At 32.3% G+C, this 26,363-nt stretch overlaps 1 protein-coding gene across 2 annotated transcripts in view; it reads left to right on the top strand.

Annotated features, from left to right (window-relative positions):
- Positions 1–25,814, top strand: part of spn-E (tudor domain containing 9 protein spindle E) — a 166,414-nt gene extending 140,600 nt beyond the window's left edge. For both annotated transcript variants that reach the window (XM_085814583.1, XM_085814585.1), the window contains exons 35-38: positions 3,071–3,209; positions 6,740–6,855; positions 22,786–23,019; positions 25,612–25,814. In XM_085814583.1, coding sequence (XP_085670709.1) covers positions 3,071–3,209; positions 6,740–6,855; positions 22,786–23,019; positions 25,612–25,741 — 619 coding nt within the window. In that variant the 3' untranslated portion in view covers positions 25,742–25,814. The remainder of the gene's footprint in view (positions 1–3,070; positions 3,210–6,739; positions 6,856–22,785; positions 23,020–25,611) is intronic.
- Positions 25,815–26,363: the final 549 nt, after the last annotated feature.

A 26,363-nucleotide genomic window follows, 5' to 3' on the forward strand; every position in this document is an offset into this window, starting at 1 on the left:
CAGAATTTGTCAGTACGATTTGCTTTATCACGGTTTTACTCGGCCTGGAGAAAATGAAAGGAAATATTCAGCTTTGATTGGCAGTTTGCCAAGTTTTGTTGGTTTCGCAGTTCTTTTGGCAGGACTGGTCATGTGTTTTCCTCATTGTATAGTATACTTCGGCTTGTGGATTTGTAATGTATAAAGAAGGATAGTTGTGATGAAAAAAAAAAATAAAATAATGGCGATGATGCAAGGTAGCGAAAGCAGTGATTATGAAGAGGTGGACATTGAAAATAGTGGAAATGATTCTTCTGTATGTAGCTTTATTGAAGACGATAGCTCAAGTGATTCGGATTCAGACGAGAGGTAAGGTAATTCCAGAGATAAGCCAGTAAGAAAAGTGACCAGTGTACAGAATGTCAGGTATCACTTTGTGTTGTCCTTTGTTTCAAAAACTATCGTACAAAGACTAATATTTAACTTTTTTTCATTTGCCTGAGATAACTCAGGATAGTAAACTAATATTTAAACTAAATCCTTTTATACCTGTAAAAAATTGAAAATTCAACTTAAAACCTACATATTTTGTTTTCTTTTGTTTTCTTGTATTTAATAATAAAATAAAAAATTTTGATGATTTTTTGCAAATTTTTTCAAAACAATTTGTAAGGGAAACAGTTAATAGTGACATTTCAAAATTTATAGAATATATAGGAATTTTAAAATGTTTTACTTTAAAATGAATAGCTTCCAAGATTTGTTCATTTTACATAATTCTTCAATCTATGTTTCAAATAGTTACATTATCATGTTTTTTGAAAGGGATCACTACTATTAGAACAATGTAGAATTTATTAAATTACACTAACTACTATTCTTATTCTCTATTTGTGTATTTAATACAGTTTTGTGTTGTTAAAATTATGAGCATTGTTATCAAATCTAAATGAGGAAATCTTCACTGAACGAAATAAATTCTTAGAAAAAAGTATGCCTATCTTAAACTAGAAAGCCCGGCGGTCATACAAAATGACCGCTGTTCTAGATATTATAAATTGTAATTAAAATGATTTGTGCAAGGGTGCTGCTAATTCAAACTGAATTACCCAGGGCAGGCAGCGAGGACGCCTCTTTGCTTACTGCCCCATAGGGTTTCCCCCTTTCTACTTGCTTAATTGTTTAAAGTAGAGTGCAGTGAAGGAAACCACTGGCAGTACATTTCTTAAGAGCCCACCATAGCTCAATGAATAAAGGTGATTTAAATAATAAAATGTTAATTCACATGTTAAAGATATCTTTGTACACAACATTTCTTGTGTAGATCTTTCCATCATTTTTAAGCTTGCAGAGGACCATCAAATATTTATTAAATACTGGCAATAGTTTGTATTTAAGTAAATATATAAAATGTAACGTAATTAAAGCGTAAAAATTTAATTATAACTAACTTTAAAGGACTTATTACAATGTTTCACAAGGCAAAACTTGGATTTTGTTTACTCAAGGATACAGAAAGAAAATAATTCTTAAAACTATGTAATTCCCTACAAGAAAATTTGCCTCTAGTAACTAAACATATTTAGGTTGTTTATTTTGTTTCATCTACAAAATTTAATTTTACGTCTGTTCTTTCACGAACTCTTCAACAGGCAACATAAAGTTGACCTTGTCCAAATGCTGGCTCAGGTAAAAAAATTCCAACACGCTTAAGCGTTTGGCCCTTAAACTCATTGATGGTCATAGTAAAGGCAAGTTTTTTACAGGAAATTGTCTACATTTCAATTGAAACGGCAACTCTGTGCCGTGGCAATTCACCTCATTGGCTAGTACAGTTAGGCAAGCAACCAATAAACTATTGACGACAAACAGACAATTAAGCCGCATATAATAAAGTTTTTTTTTTTTTTTTTTTCATTGTAGCCGGTTTTTGCTGGTTGCATGTTTCCGAATTCTATTATATATAGATGTTAAATTTATGTATTAAATGTTAAATGCACATGCTCTTGTCTTTTTAATTTTTCCGGCTTAGCTTTCTCATGATATTCGTCACGCGCTGCACTGTGCAGGGAATAAAACAATTTACCGTTACGCAAGCAACCAATGAACTATCGGCGACAAACATTTAAGCCCCATATATATGTGTTGTTATTATTCTCTTAGTATATCTTGCATCAAAAATGCACCAATGTTTGATCATTTTCAATTATAAGTACATATGTTATAATATTTCATATTTTTACAATACAAGTACTGTGAAATCTGCTTCCGGGGGTGGGGTGGGGGGAAACTGAAATTATTATTATTTTTTTCCCTTCTTTTTTTTTATTATTAGAATTTAAGAACCTGAATGTCTGAATGAACTTCAGTTATATCAATGATTCTTAAATTGTTTTTTTTTTACTTTTCGAGGTCAGTGAGTTATGAAGCGTCTGCAAGTATCTTTCAAACTAAAGTATGATGCGAGCTCTTTTTTTGTGTTGGAGGGTAGGGGGGCGGACTTTTGAAGAGTTGGTAGAAGAAGTTAATTCAGCATTGTCCGTCATCAACCAGTCCATTGTCATCTGAAGGAATGTGGAATTGTGCTAAGCTTCGCAGATTGGTTCCACGTGAGCTTACTAATGCTAATCGAAGAAATCATATGAACGTTTTATTCCTTTTCTGAAGCATGTATTGATGGTTCGAAGTTTGCAACATTTCATTGATGGAAAAAAGTGTGATTTCCATGGAACACTTGAAATAGACTTTGAAGACTTTTTCTTCAATACGCTTACTGAATTCTTTAGGAATGTCGTCAAAAAAAGAAGAAGAAAACTTATTGTAGCTTTTGGAAAATGTTATTGATTCAGATGGGAAACATGTACTTAATTATTTTTTTCCTTCAAAACATACTGTAGAAAAAATGGCATTACATACAGGATGACCAGATAGTTGTCAATTTCAGCTTCTATGCAATGTTCTTATGTCTTATATTTTTACTTTGTTCAAGATTATAGGTACTTATTTATTAAAAATTGTATACTTTATGAAAATTCTATCAATAAAAGTATTTCATCATCTTCTAACTTTATTTTATTTTCACCACTTCAAGGACTGATAAGGAAAGAAAATCATATATTGGGGCTCTGTGTGGCTTGGGATTTGATCCTGAAACTGGTGAAGCTCTGTATCCGGACCATGACATAGAATTATCATTTGATGTTGAGTTTACTCTTGATGATTGGAGAGAAGTAAGTGATAATTTTTGTGGCATTTTTTATATGAATACTTGTATGTAACAGAAGAAAACAAATAAGAGCCCTTTTTCACTTCCTTCTATGAAGTAAAGGAAGTATTGCAATCATGAAAAATTTCATGTATCATATTTCAATAAAAATATCCATTTTGACTCACTCTTATTTTTATATTTCGGTTAAGGTTTTTATGCCTTTGGTTAATCTGCATGCAATAAATGTAGAATTATCAACAATTTAAAAGTTGTTTAATTTGTACTAAGCCTAACAAAGCTTCTATTTGTTTACATTTGAAACTCTTAGTAGAATAGTTAAATAAGTCAATAAGTGCACTGACCAAAAGTAAATTTTAAACTTTGTGCTTGGAAAAATCTGTCTTCTTGCACATTGGCAAATTGCTTGTTTTAGCATAGAAACTAATTTTAATTGTAAAAAAAAAAATTTTTTAACAGTTTTTTGAAGAATAAAATGACGTCTACATAACAAACATTTATTTTAACTATGAAGACGTTGAACAGCAGAGTAGAAACATAATATTACACAGCGCTTTGCACTTCTCTCTTACATGCAATACTCACCATTGACTTTGGCTAACTGCATATTAACTAAGTATAAGTATTACGCAGCAGATTATTATGCGCTAGGGGAATCGACGGCGGTTGCCAACATACCCCCTTTCGACGTTGATTCTCCTATTCCTGAAAAGTAAAACAAAATACATATTAAACAGTTTTCAATCCTATAATTGTACAACAGTTTTGATGTTTAATGGGAGTCAGGGGTTTTGTTAACACATCAGCTTCCATTTCACTGGTAGGTATGTACTTCACATCTAATTCACCGCGTTCATATACTTCACGCACAAAATGACGGCGAATGTCTATGTGCTTTGTACGGAAGTGAAACACAGAGTTCTTCGTAATTTTCTGAGCTCCTTGATTGTCGCAGTATATTGTTGTTGGGTGTTCTATGTTGTAACTCAGCTCCTTTAAAAAACGATGTAGGTAGACGGTTTCTTTGGCGGCCTCAGACAAAGCCATATATTCCGCCTCCGTTGAAGATAGAGCTACACAATTAGTCCTTGATCTTGGGTTCCCTTTAGATATCGAAGTATTCTTTTCGCAGCATGCCAATGTTTTTTTCCCGGATTGTTGTTAAATTGACTTAAGAAATTCACGGCGTATGTGATATCTGGCCTAGTAGCTACCGAAAGGTACATTAATGATCCGATCAGATTTCTAAATGGAACATTTTTCATGTCAGCGATTTCGTTTTCGTTTTTAGGACTCATCTCTTTTGATAATTTTTTGCTGTTATCTATAAGTGAAGACACGGATTTAGCATTTTGCATATTATACCGATTTAAAATATCATCAACGTATTTCTTTTGAGAAATTTTAATTGAATTCTCATTTTGGTGAAATTCTATGCCTAAGCAATAATGTAACTTCCCCAAGTCTTTCATTTTGAAAGCAGAAGCTAAACTATTGCGAATTGTTTCATACGTTTGCTTAGAATCGGTAAAAACGATAAGATCGTCTACATAAACGATTGTAATAGTTTCACTGTTGGGCGTCTTTTTAATATAAACACAATTATCTGAATTAAGAGATTTAAATTTCTTAGATTTCAATTTTTCATCCAACTTTTTGTACCACTGACGTCCTGACTGTTTAAGACCGTATAATGATCTCTTTAAAAGACACACTTTATCTGAATTAGTTTCATCGCGAAAAACTTCGGGAATTTCCACGTAGATTTCTTCATCTAAATTTCCATTTACATAGGCCATTACAAAATCTAATTGGTAACCTTTGAGATTCTGTTCTACTGCGTAGGCTAAAACTGTTCTTATGGAGCTTAATCTAGCAACAGGGGAAAAGTTTTCAGTGAAATCGAGACCAGGGATTTGAGCGCACCCTTTAGCAACTAGCCTAGCTTTGTATTTTTCGATAGTGCCGTCGTGATTATATTTTAATTTAAGAACCCATTTACTACCAATAACTTTCTTGTTTTCAGGTCTTTTTACTAATTCCCAAGCCTTTTCTTGAACAAGCGAGTTATATTCTAACAGCATGGCATTATGCCAATTTTCAGCATATGGTCCATTTAATGCTTCTTGCACCGTAGGATTAATGCTTTCCTCAACAGCATTTTGAGTTTGTTCATTTTTATTTACAACTGTATAGCGATATTCCTTTTTCCATGTAGATTTCTTCATCTAAATTTCCATTTACCATTTCGCATGCGCATGATAAGCAAGTTCTCTGCTGCGTAATACTTATACTTAGTTAATACGCAGTTAGCCAAAGTCAATGGTGAGTATTGCATTGCACAGTTAAGCGCTATCTGGGCCCATAACCTATGAAGAATAAAATGATGTCTACATAACAAACATTTATTTTAACTATGAAGACGTTGAACAGCAGAGTAGAAACATAATATTACACAGCGCTTTGCACTTCTCTCTTACATGCAATACTCACCATTGACTTTGGCTAACTACCTATTAACTAAGTATAAGTATTACGCAGCAGAGAACTTGCTTATCATGCGCACGCGCTAGGGGAATTGACGGCGGTTGCCAACATTTTTAACAGTATTTGGCGTTTTATGTTTCTTTGTATTTTGCAATTTTTTATGAGGATGTTTTGAGTTTTTATTTATTTTTGCCTTTCTGCAAAGTGAGAACTGAATTAATTGAGTGAGAAATAGATCTGAAATGAAATTCAAGGAAATAAGTTTAAATGAAATGCAACAAAATACGTGTATAATTTAATAGATCATGCAAGGAAATCGTTGTGTGCACATCGGATGTTTTTATTCCTTTTTCTGCTCATTTTTATTTATATTTAATTTATATTGCGTGAAATTAATTTTAAGTCGTTTCTTTTCAGTTGCTATTCCCTCACAAAATGTATCTTAGAAACAACTGCATTTGTTATTGAGCTATCATGGGACATACCAGAATAGATGTACTTGTTAGTGATCTCAAATAATTGGTATCGTGGAATGCAGCAGTCAAAGAAACAATTGAAAGTGAGAACAAATGTATTCATGGAATGGATTACATTCATTATATGAAACACTGCTTTATTTTGAATGCTTGCATACCATTAAAGTATAACGAAAAGCATCTAGATACAAAACAATAGGGATACTGGTGAATTCAAAAATATCTTTTTTGAGTCTGTTTTTAGGCAATGATAGCAAGTTGGGAGGGTGAATAAATTATTTGAATTAATTTTTTAAGCTGCAGTGGTATATTTTGCATTTTGATTAATAAAGAATGCAAGACAACTATTTATTTTACATATCTTAAAATTTTATTTTTATTTTTTTCAAACTGGATTGATAATTTGAATGAATTGGTGAAATTTTTTGCAAACTTTATATTTTAGATTCGTTGTTATGTGAGTATTTAATTATATAGAATTTCAAATTATAAACGTTATTGTAGCAATTGATATTAATGGAATCCATGTAGTTTTGTATATATGTCATAAATTTTTATTTTTCTCTTTCAGATAAATGCAATTAGAATGAGTATTAATATGCTTTTAAATAGCCAGAATGGCATAATTACCTACTCCCGCAGTGCGATAAATCTCAGTAAAGAAAGGCTTCAAAAAACTGTTGAAAGGTAATACACTTTTCATTTTTCATAGTTCTTCTATCATTAGTATTTATTATCAGGAGAATTTTATGATTGTATATTGTAATTGAATTTCAATTAATCCCTGTTCATTCCTTTATTATCATTATCATTTTTTGAAAAGTATCATATTGCAAAATAATCTTGAAATCTGTTTAAAATAATTAATAATGATAAATAAAAAGGTGTTTCCTTTAGCCGCCAAACTGGTATAGTGGTTAGTGATGCTAACTGCCATACTAAAGAGCCTGGGTTCGAATCCCAGAGAAGGCATGGATGTTTTTAAGTGTATAGTGTCTGTGCACTCTAAATACGCAGTGAGTCGAAAGTCCTCTCGTGAGAGGGGAAGAGGGGTGGGAGACTGTCAGACTCATTCCCCAGGGTGCTCAAGGCTCTTGCCAACAACAGGCACAAATTTGCACTCCATGCCACGATGAATTTCATGGGCTTGTTCTGATGTTACTGTCAAACAAGTGAGATGAGTCACAACAACATGTTTCCATTATGAAAAAAAAATGGGGGGGAGGCTTTCCCATCCCCTTAAGAAGAGTCAATAAAAATATTAAAATTCAGAATTTGTTACAAAATCTGAAATAAATTCTTAATATATAGTCAATCCATTCTTGTTCATCAAAATTTCGTTGTAGTGAGTAACTATTTGAGTATCTAATATATAATTAAATAATCAAATTTGTGAAAAAGTGTTAAATGGTACATAATTTTCAGCCTGGTTTTTGAGTTCAATATGCAGAATGACAATAAATGTTGTTAGAATTTTTATAAAACAAGTTTAACATTAAGCGCATTTAATTTGTAATGATTGAAACACATGAAGGAAGCTGAAAATATTTTTGCACTTCTGTGAGAAAGTAAAGTATACTTTATATCTGTTCTTTCATTGGTAATTTTGTAGAAAATTTCTTTATATTCAGTAAGGAAATGAGAATGCATGTACTTCAAAAGTTGCACTTCACATTTAAAAAAAAGGAGGAGAGAGAAAGATCATGTTTCATGCAAAAATGACAAGTGAATAATAAAATGATTGATCATTAGAGAAAACTTGAAGTAATGAAGAATGTTAACGAGATTAAAAAAAATATTTTTATTTTCTAGTATATTTTATATGATATTTTTATAAAATGATATATAATTTATATATATATATATAATAATTTATTTCCTAAACAGTATTGATTAATTGATTATATTATCTCCTAAGTTTAATTAAAGTAGAATTATTTTAAAAGTGTGCCTTGTATTCGCACTAAATGGATTTAAGTTCATACAACATTATATATATATATATATATATAAAATTTATATTTTTATAAAATGATAAATGATTTTGTTAATCATTGAGAAGAGAAAAATATGTAAATCAAAATTCTGACTTTAATTTATAATAGACATTTCATCCTCCATTTTAGTATGATTATTTCCTCTTTCTGTTGTTTAAAAACAATTACTGCTTTTAAAAAATCTCTTTAAACTGCATGATTTCAAAATTAGCCTGTGTAATATCATTCTTACATAAAATTTCAGTCAATAATAATTTCAAATTTGGAAAACATAACTTAAAATTATCCACTAAAGGTGAAGTGTGAAGTGTGAAACTAAATCATTCTGAACCATACTTTCATCTTGGACACGTCTCATTCTCTCTCTGTCGGGATTGCTGTCCTTGTTTTCCTTATTTTATGCAACTCTTAAAAATTTTAAATGTGTTAAAGAATAAGGTGTGCAGAATGCACCAATTTAGTTGCGTAAACATCAAGAATGATCATTTTGTAATCTATCATAATTACATCAAGTTCATGATGCATGAATTTTTATCACTGACAACTATGCCACTAGGTTCTGTATTATTTCATATGCATATATTAATTCAGGTGACCGTAATTTCTGGAAGAAAGGCCGCATCAGCGTAAACGCCGCACTCAAGAAAAATGGCAGGAAAAAAATTTAAATTACACAGAAACGCCGCAATAGATTAAATTGCGCGTGACATCGTCGTGGGTCGTATAGATGCAAAAACTCAACCTAAGTCCTGATATATGACATACCAGTTAAGAAAAATGCATTAAATGAAACCATAACTCAAAAATAAATTAAACGCAAGAAATGTATAGTTTCTGTGCCGTTTAGAGACATTTTCAAAAATTTTCCGCTCCCTTCTTACTTAAAAACTATTCAACAAGTACTTGTACCCAAACTGATGGGATCTGTATTTGGCAGAATGTCAAGAAAAATCCATTCATGCTGAAGGGGAAATACGTCACAGTTCGTTATTGCGAGGCAGGTGGAGTCGTGCCCGCCTTTGAAAAAAATTGCAGAAAAGGCAGGGGTGAGGAGAGGATGGGTCCTGGAAGATTCATCGAATCACAGAGGAGAGAGACTATTCAAACTGATGAGAATGTTGATTTGAAAGGGGGAAGAATGTTATTGTTCTGAGATACGTTTAGGGTGAATAAGGCATGTAGATCCGTTCAAGGGAAAGAATGTAAACAAAATAACGTTCGCAAAAAGCAACTGAGTGGTCTTTTGTGTGGGAACAGCACCAGTCTATGCACAATGACAAGGCCATCCAAACTATGTACAATGACCATCATAGGAAATATTTTATTTTCAGTGCACCCGCTGAAAATTTAAGTTTTAAACACGTAAACGCCGCGGCGCTTCTTCCGGAAATTACGGTAATTCATTTAAATGTGTACAAACTTAAGAGAGTGGGGTAAGTTACTTAAACACAATTCAGAAATACCTAATAACGTATGGGGGGGGGAAGTGCATTCATAGTGCACTAGAGGACTTTGTTATGGAAAGATAAAACCTTTGCTAACAAAATTTGGGCATTTGACAATCAGTCACAGAGGAAGTTGGATGATTCATTTCAAGGTAGCAGGTACGCATCTAGCATATGGAACAGTTGTTTGTCTGTACATTGAGTGGTACTCTAATAGGCATGTTTGTACGGCTGCATCAAAGAACAGAATTTACAGTACAGAACTTTTTGGGATGGTCGAAAGAATTAGGAATGAATGACGTGGACACCTGAAATAGAAGAAGTGATGCTCTGTCATGCAAAAAAGAATCTAGATATCAGCACACAAGCAATCTCTACAAGCCTTACTGTTTCAGAAACCATTGTCTGGAAAATCCTGCACTTGGACTGCTCGTATCTATACCATAAGCAATGGGTACAGCAACTGCTAAATGCATTTGCTGATTGGTTGGTACAAGCAGAATTGTGCGATAGAACCGCATTTTCCTATTGCTATTCTGTTCACTGGCAAGGGATACTTTAACAGAGAAGGCTCCTATAACACCCATAACACACATATATGTGTGCAGAAGACAGCCCCATGTGCAGCACACCACCAGTGTCCTTGTTTGGGCAGACCAAATAATAGGCAATATCTAATGCCTGTTCATCTGGGTGGATGTGTTATAAGATTTTCTTGGAAGAACTCTATTCGGGTTGTAAGATGGGCAAGACCTCGGATATATTCCAAAAAGTCCATGATTCTGGTGTCATGCTTGTATAGTATCTGGCAGCTTTAACTTCAGACATTTACTGTGATCTCTAAATACTACAACGGTAACAATTTGCTTATTAAAATATTATTATTCCCATCACTCTGTCTTTCATTTCTCGTTTGTTTGTTTTTCTCTGCACGTAAGCACATGAAGATTGCATCTCCCCCTGCATTACTATGTAATTCTTAATAATTTTTATTTGGGATTTTTGAGGGGCACAATGAACTGGAAGTTGATCTGTCAGCACTATCCTTATCTTCACAGCAGATGTTTTTATTTTATTCAGCTTATAATTCCTTACTAAATGTAGTATTTCATCTCGATGTACTCCGTCTTTGATATGATTTAAATCAAATTCCTCGTCATTATAAATATCACGAATATACATCAAATAGTTTTCTGGTTGCAATTTTATAATTTCGACTATGCGTAATGTATGCTTTACGCATGCGTGCGTTGAAAGAAATGTTTAATAAAGTAAACAAATAAATATTAAGCCTCTTTTTTTTTTTTTTTTTTTTTTTTTGTAAATTTTGATAATTTTTAGATCATAGTTGCTCTTTATTTCATAAATTACAGTTTCATATTTTTATTTTATAATTTCTGCATGCCATCTTACCAGATTTAAACTGATGATCTATAATCCGGAATAGACAAACTCCCGACGAGTCTGGATTAAAGACTTTTGACTGTATAATATGTGATGTTAAAAAAAGCTTTTTGTTTTTAATACACTATTATTATAAAGATCTTAAAATAAACTATTTTCAAAAAATTAAATATTTTAGTAAAAGTTATAGATTTACGTATACTTACATACTGAAATTCTTAAGTTTTTTTTTTTCCCCAAAGTATAGAATCTCGATTTGTTCCTTTCTGACATATTTCATTATTTAATCTTGCATTTTAACAGTTTTCAGTTCTTATAAACATCGGATAATATATATATATGATCATTTTTTTTCATTTGGTTTGTTTTTCCATGGACTGTAATAATTTAATCCATTTTATTTAGCTCTTGCGTGATTTAATAAAAGTAATTGTAATCATTATATTGCTTATATTACCCATTAAAAATTCATTTTAAATGTTAAAATATAAGGGAGACAAGACAGTTGTTATTTATCTTATTTGCAATTAAATTTTCATTTAATTTTTAACACTATGCTGCTTTTAATATTTTATTTATTTATTCTATTTTAATTTTCTAGTAAGTAATAATTTGATGTCTGCTTATTAAATATCATTTCCAACAAACTCAAATTGAATTCTATTAGTTGTATATGATATCAATAAGTGTGTAGAGAAATATAAAGTAAAATTCTTTTCTAAAAAAATCTTAACCATTTGCAGATGAGAAAGAAGCTCCGTTTAGTGATATTATATGGATAATCTGCCATGTTAACACCATTTGTCAAAAAATCATAGAATTTGTATGTGTTATGTAGAGAAATTATCTGATAGCGTTATAAAAATTAGGTGAATGATTTTATGATTTATGGAAATCTTAATTTTTATTTGATTATGAATTATTTATTTTAAGGCTTTAATTTTGGGGAAAAACAGATGCTTCTGGGAATATTATTTAGTTTAAAAGAGTATTATTTATTTTCCTCTAATTGCAAATCTTGTACAAACTTTATTCATTGTGAAAGAAGCAGGGAAAGGGAGGCAATTTTTGCCAAGTCATGATTTCGCGCTCTGTGTCCTTTAGAATGTTCGAGAAAGAATTTTCATTGTTAGTTGACCTTAAGAGAGGAAAGTACGTGACAGAAAGGTCAAAGGTTGCTACTTGTCTTTCAATGTAAGTCATACAGGTTTTTGGCGATTGAGGGTCCGGTTGTTGGCTAAGTGAAGAAGGGCGCGCATGCGCGATCACCCTTATTGCCGCATTCTGGAGTTGAAAACCCAAATTTTGCCAAAATTAAGGGGGCGATAAGTGAAGCCATAGTGGGAGCCCGTTTTGTGAAGGAGACGAAGGAAATTCGAGTTGGATTCACTTTTTGGCTGACTCTCGGACTGACTCGCTGATTTTCGGGCTTGCTGGACAAAAATGTAATTACGAAGAGAGATGTTTTCCGGCGGGGAGCGGCAAATATGCTCCCCGGCCGCGTTTTGGGTTAAGAGGCGACTCTCTTACGCACTCACTTTTTGACGCACTCACTCTTGGACTCGCTGATTTTCGAGCCGGCTGGACTAGTGGACGTTGTTCTTGAAAACTGGCTTGAAGGAAATTCGAGTTGGATTCTCTCTCTTACTGACTGGCGGGTGGAACTTACTTGGGACGTTACTCGTGAAGCTTGCTTTTGGGATGAGTAAGAACAGGCGAGCCGTAATTGCCTAGAAAAAAAAAACAGTTCTGACCGGAGGCTGAAAACCCTCTTGCTTGCGGCGTGCTGGTAAAGAGGCGAAATTTGAACGAGTTACCTGCGTGTTGACATAGGACTTTCAGGACCAAGCGGATAGCCGTCCTGGGCAGCAGTGCTCCTGTTTCTGTTCTACAGTGAAAAAAATAAAGTACCAGTGTCAAGATGAGCCCGGCCGACATCAACGCTTGATAAGATACGAGTCTTCCACTTCAAGATGTCCCCTCAAGATAAGTTTTATTTTTTTTTTTTTTTTTGGTGTGTTTGAACTTTAGGCAAACTTTTCAAAAACGTCCTTAGCAGTAAAAAAAAACAACGTCGAATCTAGAATTTAACTCTCAGGCCTTAAATTGTTTCCCTTTCCTTTCTTTTAAATCACCAGACAAACCTTAAGTTTTTTTATGAATTTAAATGAACAGACTCTCAGATGAGGTTAAGATTTTTCTTATTGTGTTGTAATTGAATAAACTGATATTTAATCTGGAACCTCTTACAGTATGTTTTCTTTATATATTTAATATGAACTTTTCCTTTATATCTTGTACATGTTTTATGTTTTCGATCCTCTCACGGCGCGGTCCCGGAATGCATTTTTTTCACAACGCAAAAATGCTGTACACGTTTCACTGTACGATCACTACCTTTCACGGCAAGTAGTTTCATATTTAACATTTAACATAATATGAATTTAAGATATAACATTGGTCAAGATGTCCAGGAGCAGATAAGTCAATTTTTTTTTTTGTGTGTTTGAATTCTCACGGTACTCTATATAACACTGGTGCCGTGACCTCTGCTTAGTGAAGGATCGAATCAGTAATTGATTTTGAATTTACCTATTTTTAGCAATTTACTGTTTTAATGAAGTTGTTAATACTAGAGGATAAATTTTGAGAATGTGTGTGAATTTCAGGAATTTAGGACTTTAACGTTAGGCAATCAGAATTGAACTTTAAAATTAGGAAAATATATATTTTAATGTAGCAGAATAGGTACTGTACATTTTTACTGATGAAAATCCTTGAGTGTTTTCTAGATGTGTATTTTTGATTTTCGACGTACTGATTTATGATACAAGATGGAAAATGAATTATTTCACGATAATCCTATGCTATTTGTATATCCTTGTATAAAGTTTCGAGTGCTTGTCTTTAAAAACTGGACTCATTTTTTGAGCACTTCTAAGAGAAAGAGATTAAAGACTCTAATTATTTTACTGAATGAGACAAGCCATAGCTATGCGTAGCTAGAAATTTTTTTTTTTTTTTGTGTGTGTGTGTTTTTGCTGATTTTTTAACCTAGAATCTTGTGAAATGTGTAATTGTGAGGCGTAACGTTAGAGAAATTTTGATTTTTATATTATAATAATATTTTGTGAAATGTATGTAATGTTTTCATGATTCTCTAGCGTAGTATATTATTGCTTTTTGATTTACAATGTTTTGATATGACTCCAGTATATTGTGTAATGTGTTAGAAAATTTAATTTAGTATTGAGCAATGAATTTTATAAGTTCTTAAGGCATAATGATACAGAGGAATGAGTTAGAAAAATTGAAGATTGTTTTTCAATTGCAAAATTCTGTTTTAAAATTAACACGGGTTAGATTTGAATTTTTGCCTGAGATCAGCAATAGTGATGTTTGCATATTTAATTTTTTTTTTTTTTTTGGATTGAATTCTTCAGCTTGAGTGAAGTTCTAATTAGTTTAATGAGTCAGAGTAATTGAGATTAGTTATCTTCTGAGTTTTAAGTTTGTGAAGAGTTGTCATGTGAGAATTGTTTAAACAGTAGACATTTAGTCTTGTGAATTGTAGAAAGTGAATTTTAATGAGAATTTTGGTGACAATGGGAATTTGTTTTGTGGAAATTTTTAGATAAGTTTGAGAAGATTAGTTACTTTTGCTCTGTACTCATGAGTGGGAATTTTCTGTTGATTACAAGTAGTTTGTCTTGAATTTGCTAGTGAATCGTAATAGATTTGATCTGAGTTATTGAATTTTCTTTCTTGGTTGGACTTGTTGCTGAATTTGGGGTTAATTCTTGTTTTGGCTTAAGTTTTGTATTTGAATTGGTAGTATCAAGATAGTTGTATCAGGTTTTTGTTTTGTTTTGGTGGTTTCTGCCAAGGTCCGTAAAATGTAAGTTCTCTGATGTTTAGTTTCTGTGGAAGAATTGAGATTTCTGTGGTCATAGGAAAATAGTAGAATTTGAGTTATGGATTTCATTTGTGTGATTTTTAGGGATTTTTGAGTTATGAGTAAGTACTTTTTTTTAGTTTAGCACTTTTGAGAACTTTGCATTTGTTGCTTGCAGTTAGGTCTTGTGTGAAGTTGTAATGTCCTGAAAGCTCGTTTTCTTGTAAATACTTGCACTTCATGGTGGCACTTGACCTCTTACACCGGGGCAAACAGGAACTTGTTATCTGAGAAATCTATTGTTGTATCTTTTTCATTGTGTTGGTTCAGAATTGTAACGTTTCAGTCAGCGCACTTTTCTTTCCGAGATAAGAGATCTTATGTTCTCTTTCAACGTGTCTGGAGGTTTGCTTGATACGTAAAGTAAAGTCATTTATAATACAGCGCTTTTCTCAGCTTACATGGACGCGGTAAAGAGTTACTTTATTTCTTTTGTTTGGGTGGAGGTGTTGCTGAAGGCTGCTACTTAGGTTACTATACAACGTTTTGGAAAAGTCTGATGCAGAATAGATCTCAGTTTTTGCCTAAATTGGGGGGTTTGTTTTGAACACTTTTTTTTTGATTTGTGATATTTTATTTAGTGTTCTAGTAACGTGCTTCAGTCCAGCTTTGATTGATTTCTTTGACTAGTTGAAATTTTTTTTGTGGACCTAATGGATTTTTAGAATTACTGAATTTTTTTGGTGTTGTCTTACTAAGGGGACTTAAGTTTGGTGTTGTTACTCACTAGTGTTTACCGTGAGGTTTGAAATTTTTAGCGACACTTCACTCTTGCTGGTTGATTTTTTTTTTGGCTTGATTTGAATTACAGTGAAATATTTTTGACTTGATATGGTTTAATGTAATGACTATTTGTGTATTTGTCTAGGTTATGCAGTTTAAATTTTTTTTCGGTATCACTGATCTCATTGCTCATTTGAATTATGTACGAAATGTTTACAGTTTAATTGTATTTTCATTTTATGTGTATGTGTGTATCTTGGTAGTATCTGTAAATATTGGCCAAACATTATTTTGTATATACATTAGGTTGTATTATTATTATTATTTTTGTGTGTCTTGGGTGAAATTCTAGTTGGTATTTGCACAGCGTATTCTGGATGCTATTCTCGGAATTGATTTTGGTTGAACTGAATTTTTGGACAATCACGTTTTCTTTTTTCTGATTTTTTGTGTGGGGTATTTTTGGCTGGTTCCGAGGTTCCTTGTGTTGAAACGTTCTTTCCTTTTCTAATGCTTGGCCCTGATCAGGCCGCTTCTGTTCTTAGACGTGACTGTTTGGGATTCGATCTTGGAAGTTATTCAATTTCGTAGTACTTAGGGGTCTTTACTCCTTATTTGAATACGTTCATGTGACATATTTTATCTGGAATTGTTTGAATTATTAGTGTGTTATTTTCTCAGGAATGTATTTTATGTATCTGCGGCGCGTTAATTATCTTATTTTTATTTATTTCATTTTATTTTTATTTTTTTTTTTTTTTTTTTTTTTTGTTGGTATGAACAATTGGATTAGATTATTTCTTGCTTCGGGTGTGAGTATCCGAACACATTCAGTGGCTTATCTATCGTCAGGGAAAAATTAACAGATAAAGTCTTCTTCAACTTTGAAAGAGTGATTGTTCTTCCTTGGTCGAAGGTGAGACGTAGGGGGGTGAAATCTGGTTTCTTTTAAGGTCAAGTTCCTCTACTAAGGAGTATTGTGGTGCTGAGTTCACATTCCGGGGTTGGTTGCTTTCATTTTCTCGGGTTGAAGGCTGCAGGGGGGAGTTGCTAACACAATGATTTCTAACTACAGGGTTTTCCCTCGCTTGCATTGACAACTCCGTACTCATTTAATGTACTCCATGATTGTGCTCAGCAGAAATTGTCACAATAGTAGAATGTGCTCGACCTCAGGTGAAATTGTTTACATTAATGGACTAAAAAGGAATGAATAGACAAATAAACGTTCAGAAATGTGGCCACACAGAGACTGTAACACTAGTGTGATGTAATGAACTGAAAAAAAAAAAAAAAAAAAAGAGAAATTCTTTTTGTCATTATTGATTGATCTTAGACATATTTTGTTTGTGATTAACGCCTTATTTTTATTTTTATTTCTGTATGTGTTCTGAGTATTTCTAGATTTAATTAATTAAGTGATTTAATTGATGTTTTTGATTAATTGTTTTCGATAATCTTCCTTGAGTATTTTAATTAGTAATTGCTTTGATTAATCTTGTTGTTTTACTTGCACATTTTGGACTTGAAATTTAATGTGTCAGTAACGTCACTGTTACCAAGGAGTCGTGTGAAATATTGTTACATTATGTTATCCTTTAGCCTTATTGCACAGTATGAGTCATGGTATTTCAAGAAGTGTCTGTCTGCTAAATTTTGGTAAACCAAAATTTAATTCCTTAGGGGAAAGGAATGTTATGTAGAGAAATTATCTGATAGCGTTATAAAAATTAGGTGAATGATTTTATGATTTATGGAAATCTTAATTTTTATTTGATTATGAATTATTTATTTTAAGGCTTTAATTTTGGGGAAAAACAGATGCTTCTGGGAATATTATTTAGTTTAAAAGAGTATTATTTATTTTCCTCTAATTGCAAATCTTGTACAAACTTTATTCATTGTGAAAGAAGCAGGGAAAGGGAGGCAATTTTTGCCAAGTCATGATTTCGCGCGCTGTGTCCTTTAGAATGTTCGAGAAAGAATTTTCATTGTTAGTTGACCTTAAGAGAGGAAAGTACGTGACAGAAAGGTCAAAGGTTGCTACTTGTCTTTCAATGTAAGTCATTCAGGTTTTTGGCGATTGAAGGTCCGGTTGTTGGCTAAGTGAAGAAGGGCGCGCATGCGCGATCACCCTTATTGCCGCATTTTGGAGTTGAAAACCCAAATTTTGCCAAAATTAAGGGGGCGATAAGTGAAGCCATAGTGGGAGCCCGTTTTGTGAAGGAGACGAAGGAAATTCGAGTTGGATTCACTTTTTGGCTGACTCTCGGACTGACTCGCTGATTTTCGGGCTTGCTGGACAAAAATGTAATTACGAAGAGAGATGTTTTCCGGCAGGGAGCGGCAAATATGCTCCCCGGCCGCGTTTTGGGTTAAGAGGCGACTCTCTTACGCACTCACTTTTTGACGCACTCACTCTTGGACTCGCTGATTTTCGGGCCGGCTGGACTAGTGGACGTTGTTCTTGAAAACTGGCTTGAAGGAAATTCGAGTTGGATTCTCTCTCTTACTGACTGGCGGGTGGAACTTACTTGGGACGTTACTCGTGAAGCTTGCTCTTGGGATGAGTAAGAACAGGTGAGCCGTAATTGCCTAGAAAAAAAAAAAAACGTTTCTGACCGGAGTCTGAAAACCCTCTTGCTTGCGGCGTGCTGGTAAAGAGGCGAAATTTGAACGAGTTACCTGCGTGTTGACATAGGACTTTCAGGACCAAGCGGATAGCCGTCCTGGGCAGCAGTGCTCCTGTTTCTGTTCTACAGTGAAAAAAATAAAGTACCAGTGTCAAGATGAGCCCGGCCGACATCAACGCTTGATAAGATACGAGTCTTCCACTTCAATATGTCCCCTCAAGATAAGTTTTATTTTTTTTTTTGGTGTGTTTGAACTTTAGGCAAACTTTTCAAAAACGTCCTTAGCAGTAAAAAAAAACAACGTCGAATCTAGAATTTAACTCTCAGGCCTTAAATTGTTTCCCTTTCCTTTCTTTTAAATCACCAGACAAACCTTAAGTTTTTTTATGAATTTAAATGAACAGACTCTCAGATGAGGTTAAGATTTTTCTTATTGTGTTGTAATTGAATAAACTGATATTTAATCTGGAACCTCTTACAGTATGTTTTCTTTATATATTTAATATGAACTTTTCCTTTATATCTTGTATATGTTTTATGTTTTCGATCCTCTCACGGCGCGGTCCCGGAATGCATTTTTTTCACAACGCAAAAATGCTGTACACGTTTCACTATACGATCACTACCTTTCACGGCAAGTAGTTTCATATTTAACATTTAACATAATATGAATTTAAGATATAACATTGGTCAAGATGTCCAGGAGCAGATAAGTCAATTTTTTTTTTTTTTTGTGTGTGTTTGAATTCTCACGGTACTCTATATAACATATGCTGTAGAGACTGATTGCTCTATTTCTAAGAAACAAAACATAGGAATATCCGATGTTGGTCTCAGCACAATTGTTTAACCAGTTTATGGTTTACTGTACTGTGAATGAGATGAATGCATATAATAATAATACTGCTTTGCATTAGTCTGATTGTTTTGTGAGAATAGAGCGACACTTAAGCACATTATGTAATAGGAACATTAGGAAGTTGCAGAATAGGCAGTGTTTGTAGCTTGGGTAATAGGAGCACAAGCCATCTTTAACTGAAATCAGGTTTATTTTCTATTAATGTAAGCTATATCATTTTAAAGAGAATTTATTACTGAATTCAATACAAAACACAAAATTCAATTATTTGCAATACAAAAAAAGTTAAACGATAATAGTTATCAATATACATTAGATAGTGATAATTGCAGTGCGTTATCAGTACTTAGTAGGGTACCTTTATTTTATATTACAGCTTCACATTGACATTTCATTGAAACTATAATTTTGGACATTAGTTGTATATTTTGTATAAAAATTTTATTTTTTCTGAAAGTTTAGATTAGGTTGATTGAGTGAGGTAAAGCATACAAACAAAACATAGGAATATCTGATGTTGGTCTCAGCACAATTGTTTAACCAGTTTATGGTTTACTGTACTGTGAATGAGATGAATGCATATAATAATAATACTGCTTTGCATTAGAGTCTGACTGTTTTGTGAGAATAGAGCGACACTTAAGCACATTATGTAATAGGAACATTAGGAAGTTGCAGAATAGGCAGTGTTTGTAGCTTGGGTAATAGGAACACAAGCCATCTTTGACTGAAATCAGGTTTATTTTCTATTAATGTAAGCTGATATCTTTATCAGTGTAGCTCAATGTGACTTGAATCAGATGGATGTCAAGCATTTATGTTTGTTGAATGACTTGTATCCCATTACTAGCACTTAAGTACAGAAAAAGCTGTATGTTAGTCTATGCAAGGGAACAGAGAATTGAGTTTAGAAAAGTGACAAATACATGAATGAATCCTGTTCTACAGATAATTTTAAATATTTTGAGAAAGACCATTAAGTTCTTTGACCATTCCTGCACATATCACTTCACATAAGAAAGATCAAGAGTTTTGATTTAGTCATGCTTATGTGAAGCTTAAGGAGCATTTGGACATATGAGTCTATGAAACTGCAGCAAATCTGTATGGTCTTCCATTTTTCTAGCTGTTAATCCTTAAATGTAAATATCTTAGAATTTTGTTTTTACCCTTATATGAATAGGCACAATGAAGATGATATTGATGCAGGTAAAAATTCTTGTAACATATTGAGACAATTTCATTTCCTTTCTGACATGTCAAATAATAACTGTTACATACAAACATTTCCCACCTTACAAACGAGTTATGTTCCAAAAGATTGTTCATGCCATGAATTTGTTGTAAAAGTATTAGATATATTTCACATTTCTCTTAACAGTGTTCTTCAGGTAGAGCTATTAAGTACTGTCAAATAAACAATTTTAAATATTCAAACAAATAAATGATATGTTTTAAATTTTAAATACTGTGCATTATAAATAAATAATTAATTACTATACAATATGTACCTTGAATTGTCAGCTTTGAGACATATGTGAATGGAGGTAATCTTTGAGTGAGTGTATCATAAATCTTTGTGGACTGGTTTGCTCTCTGAAGGTTCGTTGATAAGTAAAGGGCGCATTTGTAATGAGGAAACTAAATGAGAGGTGTAAGGAGCTGCCATGTTAGATAAACCAGCTACAATGATTTCTGAAGTGACTTAACTTGTTCGAAAATGTTTTGTTTTCTTTGATCATAAATAAGATGATAGCACTGTATAGCATTGTGCACAGCAGACTTTAGCAAACCTGTCAAACTATGGGTTTTCTAAAAAAAGGTGAATCCTTCTTCAAACTTGAAAATTACTACTGCCATTAATTTTGTATTAAAGTATTCAACTTTTTAACTGAGTTAGGCTCTTCCTTCTTCCCTTTCTGTTGCTGTTTGAAATGCATCAGGTGTTCATCAGTTAGTTTTGAGTCTGAACAAATTTCACCATTTAAGAACAGCTTTGTTAGTATCTGAAAAAGTTTGTGAAGTGGGAAGTGTCTGTGTTTACAAGACAGTGCCATAAAGTAAATTTACTTAATTCATTATATGACTGATTAATTTGAGGAAAAATTTTAAAAATTCTATATGGATTTGTTTTCTGCAAACATAACATTACATGTGAGAACTTACATTCAGTTTTCATGGTAATACAGTCAAAAGTCTTTAATTCGGACTTGTCAGGACTTCGGCGATTCCGATTATCAGTTTTTCCGGATTATAGATCATCAATGTAAATCTGGTAAGATAGCATGCAGAAATTATAAAATTAAAAATATGAAACCATAATTTATGAAATAAAGAGCAATTATGATCTAAAGGGTATTAAAATTTGCAAAAATAGCTTAATATTTATTTGTTTACTTTATTAAACATTTCTTTCCACGTGTGCATGCGTAAAGCATACATTACGCATAGTCTAAATTAGAAAATTGCAACCAGAAAACTGTTTGATGTGCATTTGTGATATTTATAATGATGAGGAATTTGATTTAAATCATATCAAAGACGGAGTACATCGAGATGAAATACTACATTTAGTAAAGACTTATAAGCCGAATAAAATAGAAACATCTGCCCTGAAGATGAGGATAGTGCTGACAGATCAACTTCCAGTTCATTGCGTGCCGCGATGTCCCCCCCCCCTGCAGAGCAGCGTGAAATTGATAAACAGATTTCAGAATGGTTAGAGAAATGAAAGATATGCCTTTATCCATTTTTTTGCAGCAATTCCACTTTTTGTTTGATGGACATCGAAACATGCTTTTGCTTTGTAGATCCTTTGGCAGCTCCAGAATCGGAAATTCTTTTTGACATAATCGAAAGTTCAAGCTTACTTTTATAAAATTGCTCTAACAGTCTGCAAAAAATAATAAGCCGGATCCAATTAGAAGATTAAGGAACAACGCAATCTGCAACATTAACTGAAATAGATAATTAGATAATTTTAGCTTAGCTTATACCGTCTGTTATACATTAAACGCGAATGCGTAAAGGTATAATACGCGTGCACAGAAAGTTTGTAGCTTTGAGGTCCGGATTAAAGACTTTTGACTGTATTTGTGATGTACTACAAATGAGTAATGATTTTCAGATGCATGAAAATTAATTCCTATTATAAAATTTGATGCCTTTTATAGCTATAATTAAAACGGTAGCTTTTTATAATATATCATTCACTTTCAGAAGTATTAGATTGAGATGGTTAAAACGAAATCTTTGCAAAGCATATGATTTTTAAGTTAAATGATTCAAGCAGATAAGGATTGATAAACTCTCGTAAAAAATTATTATTTTTAAATTTCAATTTTTCAAAGAAATTAATATATAATATGTCACCATCGCATTTTCTTGAAATATTTAATTATTGAAAAATTCTGTGATTTTCTACTAATTAATTTTTTAATTAAGAATTTTAAAATTTGGAGAGTATTATTTTATTTATAATGCGTACAGATGGTTTTAAAAGTTTATTTGAAGGTAAAAAATTTAATAATATAGAAATTCTGTCTTAATAGTTTTATGAGGATTTCCCCCCTTTTATAATTTTTTAAAATTTCATTTCTAGTGTACTTGAGAAAGTACGAACACCCAGAGAGCCAGAATTCTTCAAGAAATCCTACAAATGGAATCAAATACCATCTGAATTTATTCTTGAATCATGTGAAGAAAATTATGACTGTCCACAGGTACTACCACTTCTACGGCCACCTGGTTTGATTGATTTTGTTGAGAGGAAAACTGAACTACAAGAACATCTGAAGGGGCTTTACCATTTGGTAGAGAAAAACAAACAAAATATGTAAGATTTGTTTTATTATTATTATTTTGTGGGGAGGTGTATTAAATATGAAGGTAGCAATTGAACATTTTCTGCAAAATTCGTATCACACACAGTGGCCAATGAATTAGAAACCTAAGATCCGTATTAGACCACCTTTTGCATGGATTCATTTGGACATTGAGTCTACGTGCTTCTGGAGTGCATTTACGTCCAGAGAATGTCATGCATTGGCTGTGCAGCATTTTAGATTTTGTAAAGTAGATGGAAGAGGAAAGCACTGTTGCATGTGTCTTTCCACCATATTCCACACATTTTCTGTGGAGTTACGAGCAAACTACACGGTGGCCAGGAAAGGTGTTAGAGTAAAACTAATGTTCAGCAAACCAATTTTGAACACTTCTGGCACGATGTATAATTGCATTATTGTCAATGAAGTATACGTCACTATAAACGTAAAAATCAGCATTTCAGGGTGCACCTGATCTGCCAGTATATCAAAATATCTCATGACTGTTTGCTTATCCTCGAGGAATACCAGAGCACCACTTCCATGCCCCATATCATGATACTCCCGCCAGACCCTTGCATAGTGCAAATAAGGCAAGATGGATTCATGGCGTCATGAGTTTCTCACCAAATTAGATGTCTTCCATTTGTGCAAAATAAGGTGTAGCATGATTCATCCAACCACATTACCCATTTAATAATAAATATCTGCTAGATATACAGGTATACAGGTTATTCAAAATAATTTTAACTTTACCTGAAGATTTTCTTTCACAAGCGATATGCAGAGCTGTTTTTCTACGTCTGCCTGTCCTGGTAACATCAGCTCCTTTTTCTAGAAGCAATCTAATTAACTCATAATCTGAATTATTGACTGCTAGAAGAAGAGGAATAAATATCATTGTAAGTTAAATTTCAGTTATAAGAGTATGAGAAGTTTTCAGAAAATAAAAATTGTCTAAAGAGATTTCTTCTAGGAAGTATGTGAATAGAAATTCGTGTATGATTTATTAAAAAGATTTTAAAGAAGTTCCTGTCAAAGTGCAATGTTTAACAATTATTAAAATCTCTCTATAAATATTGTGTACAAATATTTTATTAAAAAAGACTATTTTGGGATTTTGTTTTGTTTATTATAAAGTTAAACGTAAATGAAAATCTAGATAATTTTTTGACAATGTGATGCATCATAGAAAAAACACAACCCCACTGCACAATTTATAACAAGTTTAATTTAACCACATTTTCTAGGAAATAACTAGTTTTCTAGAACTTGAGATTTTTACACACATTTTTATGCTCAGCTCTTTGTTAGTGTTGAATGGTAAGGACTCCTCCAAAAGTTATAGAATGTACTTTTGTACAGTTTTTTCTAGCTTTTTCTTTCTCTATATGTAATTTTGCAATTCATTTTGGTTTGATTTTAAGTTTACTTTAATTTTTTGCTTATAACTGATATCGACGAACGTTTCAGGGAACTTCTGTGACAGTATGGGTCTATGAGTAGTGTTATATAGAACTCGCAAACAATTAATTAACAGTGTATGAGTCGCATATTGTCGGAAAGAATTAAATGTGTATTCGGGACCATTTAATCATCCACTAGCACCTTGAAAAGTTCTGTTTGAAACATTGTTCACATTGTGAAACAGTTTTATTTTGTACTTTATTTGTTATTCCAGTTCTTACATTTTTATTATTTTAATTAATTAATAGATTTTTATGTAGAATGCTCAAAGAGTAAATAAAACTCAGTTAAGCTAAAAGAGTAGTTAGCTTCATAAGTAAAATTACAGATTTACTAATAGCTACTTCTAATTTAACATGTTTGCAACCAAGCTGGAAGCTCACTCCTAAAATAAAGCTAGTACATACAGTGAAAGAATTATTTTTCTTCAGAAGCATGATGGACAAGGAAATGCATTTCTTAAGTAAAAGTATGTCAGTGCCTGAAAAGAATAATTATTTGGGGGAAAAAAAATCTACTTGTAGCTATAACAGTTCTATCATGCATATCTGCTTTAGAATTTTAAAATTTTTGCAAGAAAATTTGATGCTGAAGCATTTTTATTTTCAGCATCTCTTTGATGGAAATTTTTTTCAAATGAATTATCTAGCTTTAAAATAAATTGAATTTTTAATTTTTTAGCATAAAATAAGCTGCCTTATTTAGTACACCAACATTTATTATCAAAATGCCTCATCTTGGGATTTAAAGAGGCACTGGTTTGATCTGGTTGTCTGCTGTAGCAAAATTTTTAAAATAGAAATGTTGTAGCCTTACAAATTCATTGGCAGTTTTACATAAGAATAGTGTGAAAGTGTTAATCAGGTGTTCCACTTCATATTTCAAATGGCAGTATCATAAAAAATTCATGATCATGGAAAATATACTAAATTATTTCATTATATCAGTTTCATTTTCTTATATTTCTAAAAATAATAGTTTGAAGAAACATAACATATTATGGGATATGTTAAATTGTCTGATTGAAAATACATTAGAAAACAATTAATTATTGACAATGAATTTCACTAGCTTTAATTTCATTTAAAATTTTTATTTATTGATTATATATGTATTCTTTAATATATGTGTTACAGAACAAGGGAATATAAGGAAATTGAGTGCAAACTGTGTTCTGAAACTGTGACGTCTGTTAGAGATCTGCTTGTGCATTTGGATTCATATATGCATCAAACCAAAGAAAAGGAACTAGATGCACATAATTGAACATCACTGGATTTCTGTGATTTTAATTGTATCATATTATACATTCTGTAAAATAAAATCTTGTTTTTTTGTATATATTTTTATTCTTATATATTAACTTTATCCTGTAGGATTATACACAATTTTTAGTTTCAGAATTTCATATTTTGTTCTGCAGTAGTCAGTAATTTCAGAAGCACTTACTTCCAGTTTTAAAAAGAGTTTAAATGGTAAAGCTTCTTGAATTTATATGGTTTATGTGGAAAATTAGAGAATTAATTTGCTTTAAAATGCATATATTGAAATATGCTACAGTTTTTGACTGGTGCTTAAAATTTTTGACTCGGTTGAACGCTTGTGAAACATTTTAAGTCATGTAGTTTTAAACAAAATGTCTTGAAAGTGATGGCCACCATTCTATATGCACTGATGTAATCGGTTTCTGAACCTCTCCTCTACATATTTCAACATATCCACTGAATTCATGCTGTTTCCTGCCAAGTAACAAAACTTTTAAATTATGTTCTTAGCAAAGGGGGGGGAATTGTCTATCAACAATATATTTTCTATTATTTACCTTTAAAAAGGATTTTTGTGCCCATCCTCTCTCTCTTTTTATATATATATTATATATAAATATATA

Source organism: Stegodyphus dumicola, chromosome 4 (genome assembly GCF_044657685.1).
Source record: "Stegodyphus dumicola isolate Sdum_Otavi_A_Nest chromosome 4, ASM4465768v1".
NCBI classification, from domain to species: Eukaryota; Metazoa; Arthropoda; class Arachnida; order Araneae; family Eresidae; genus Stegodyphus; species Stegodyphus dumicola.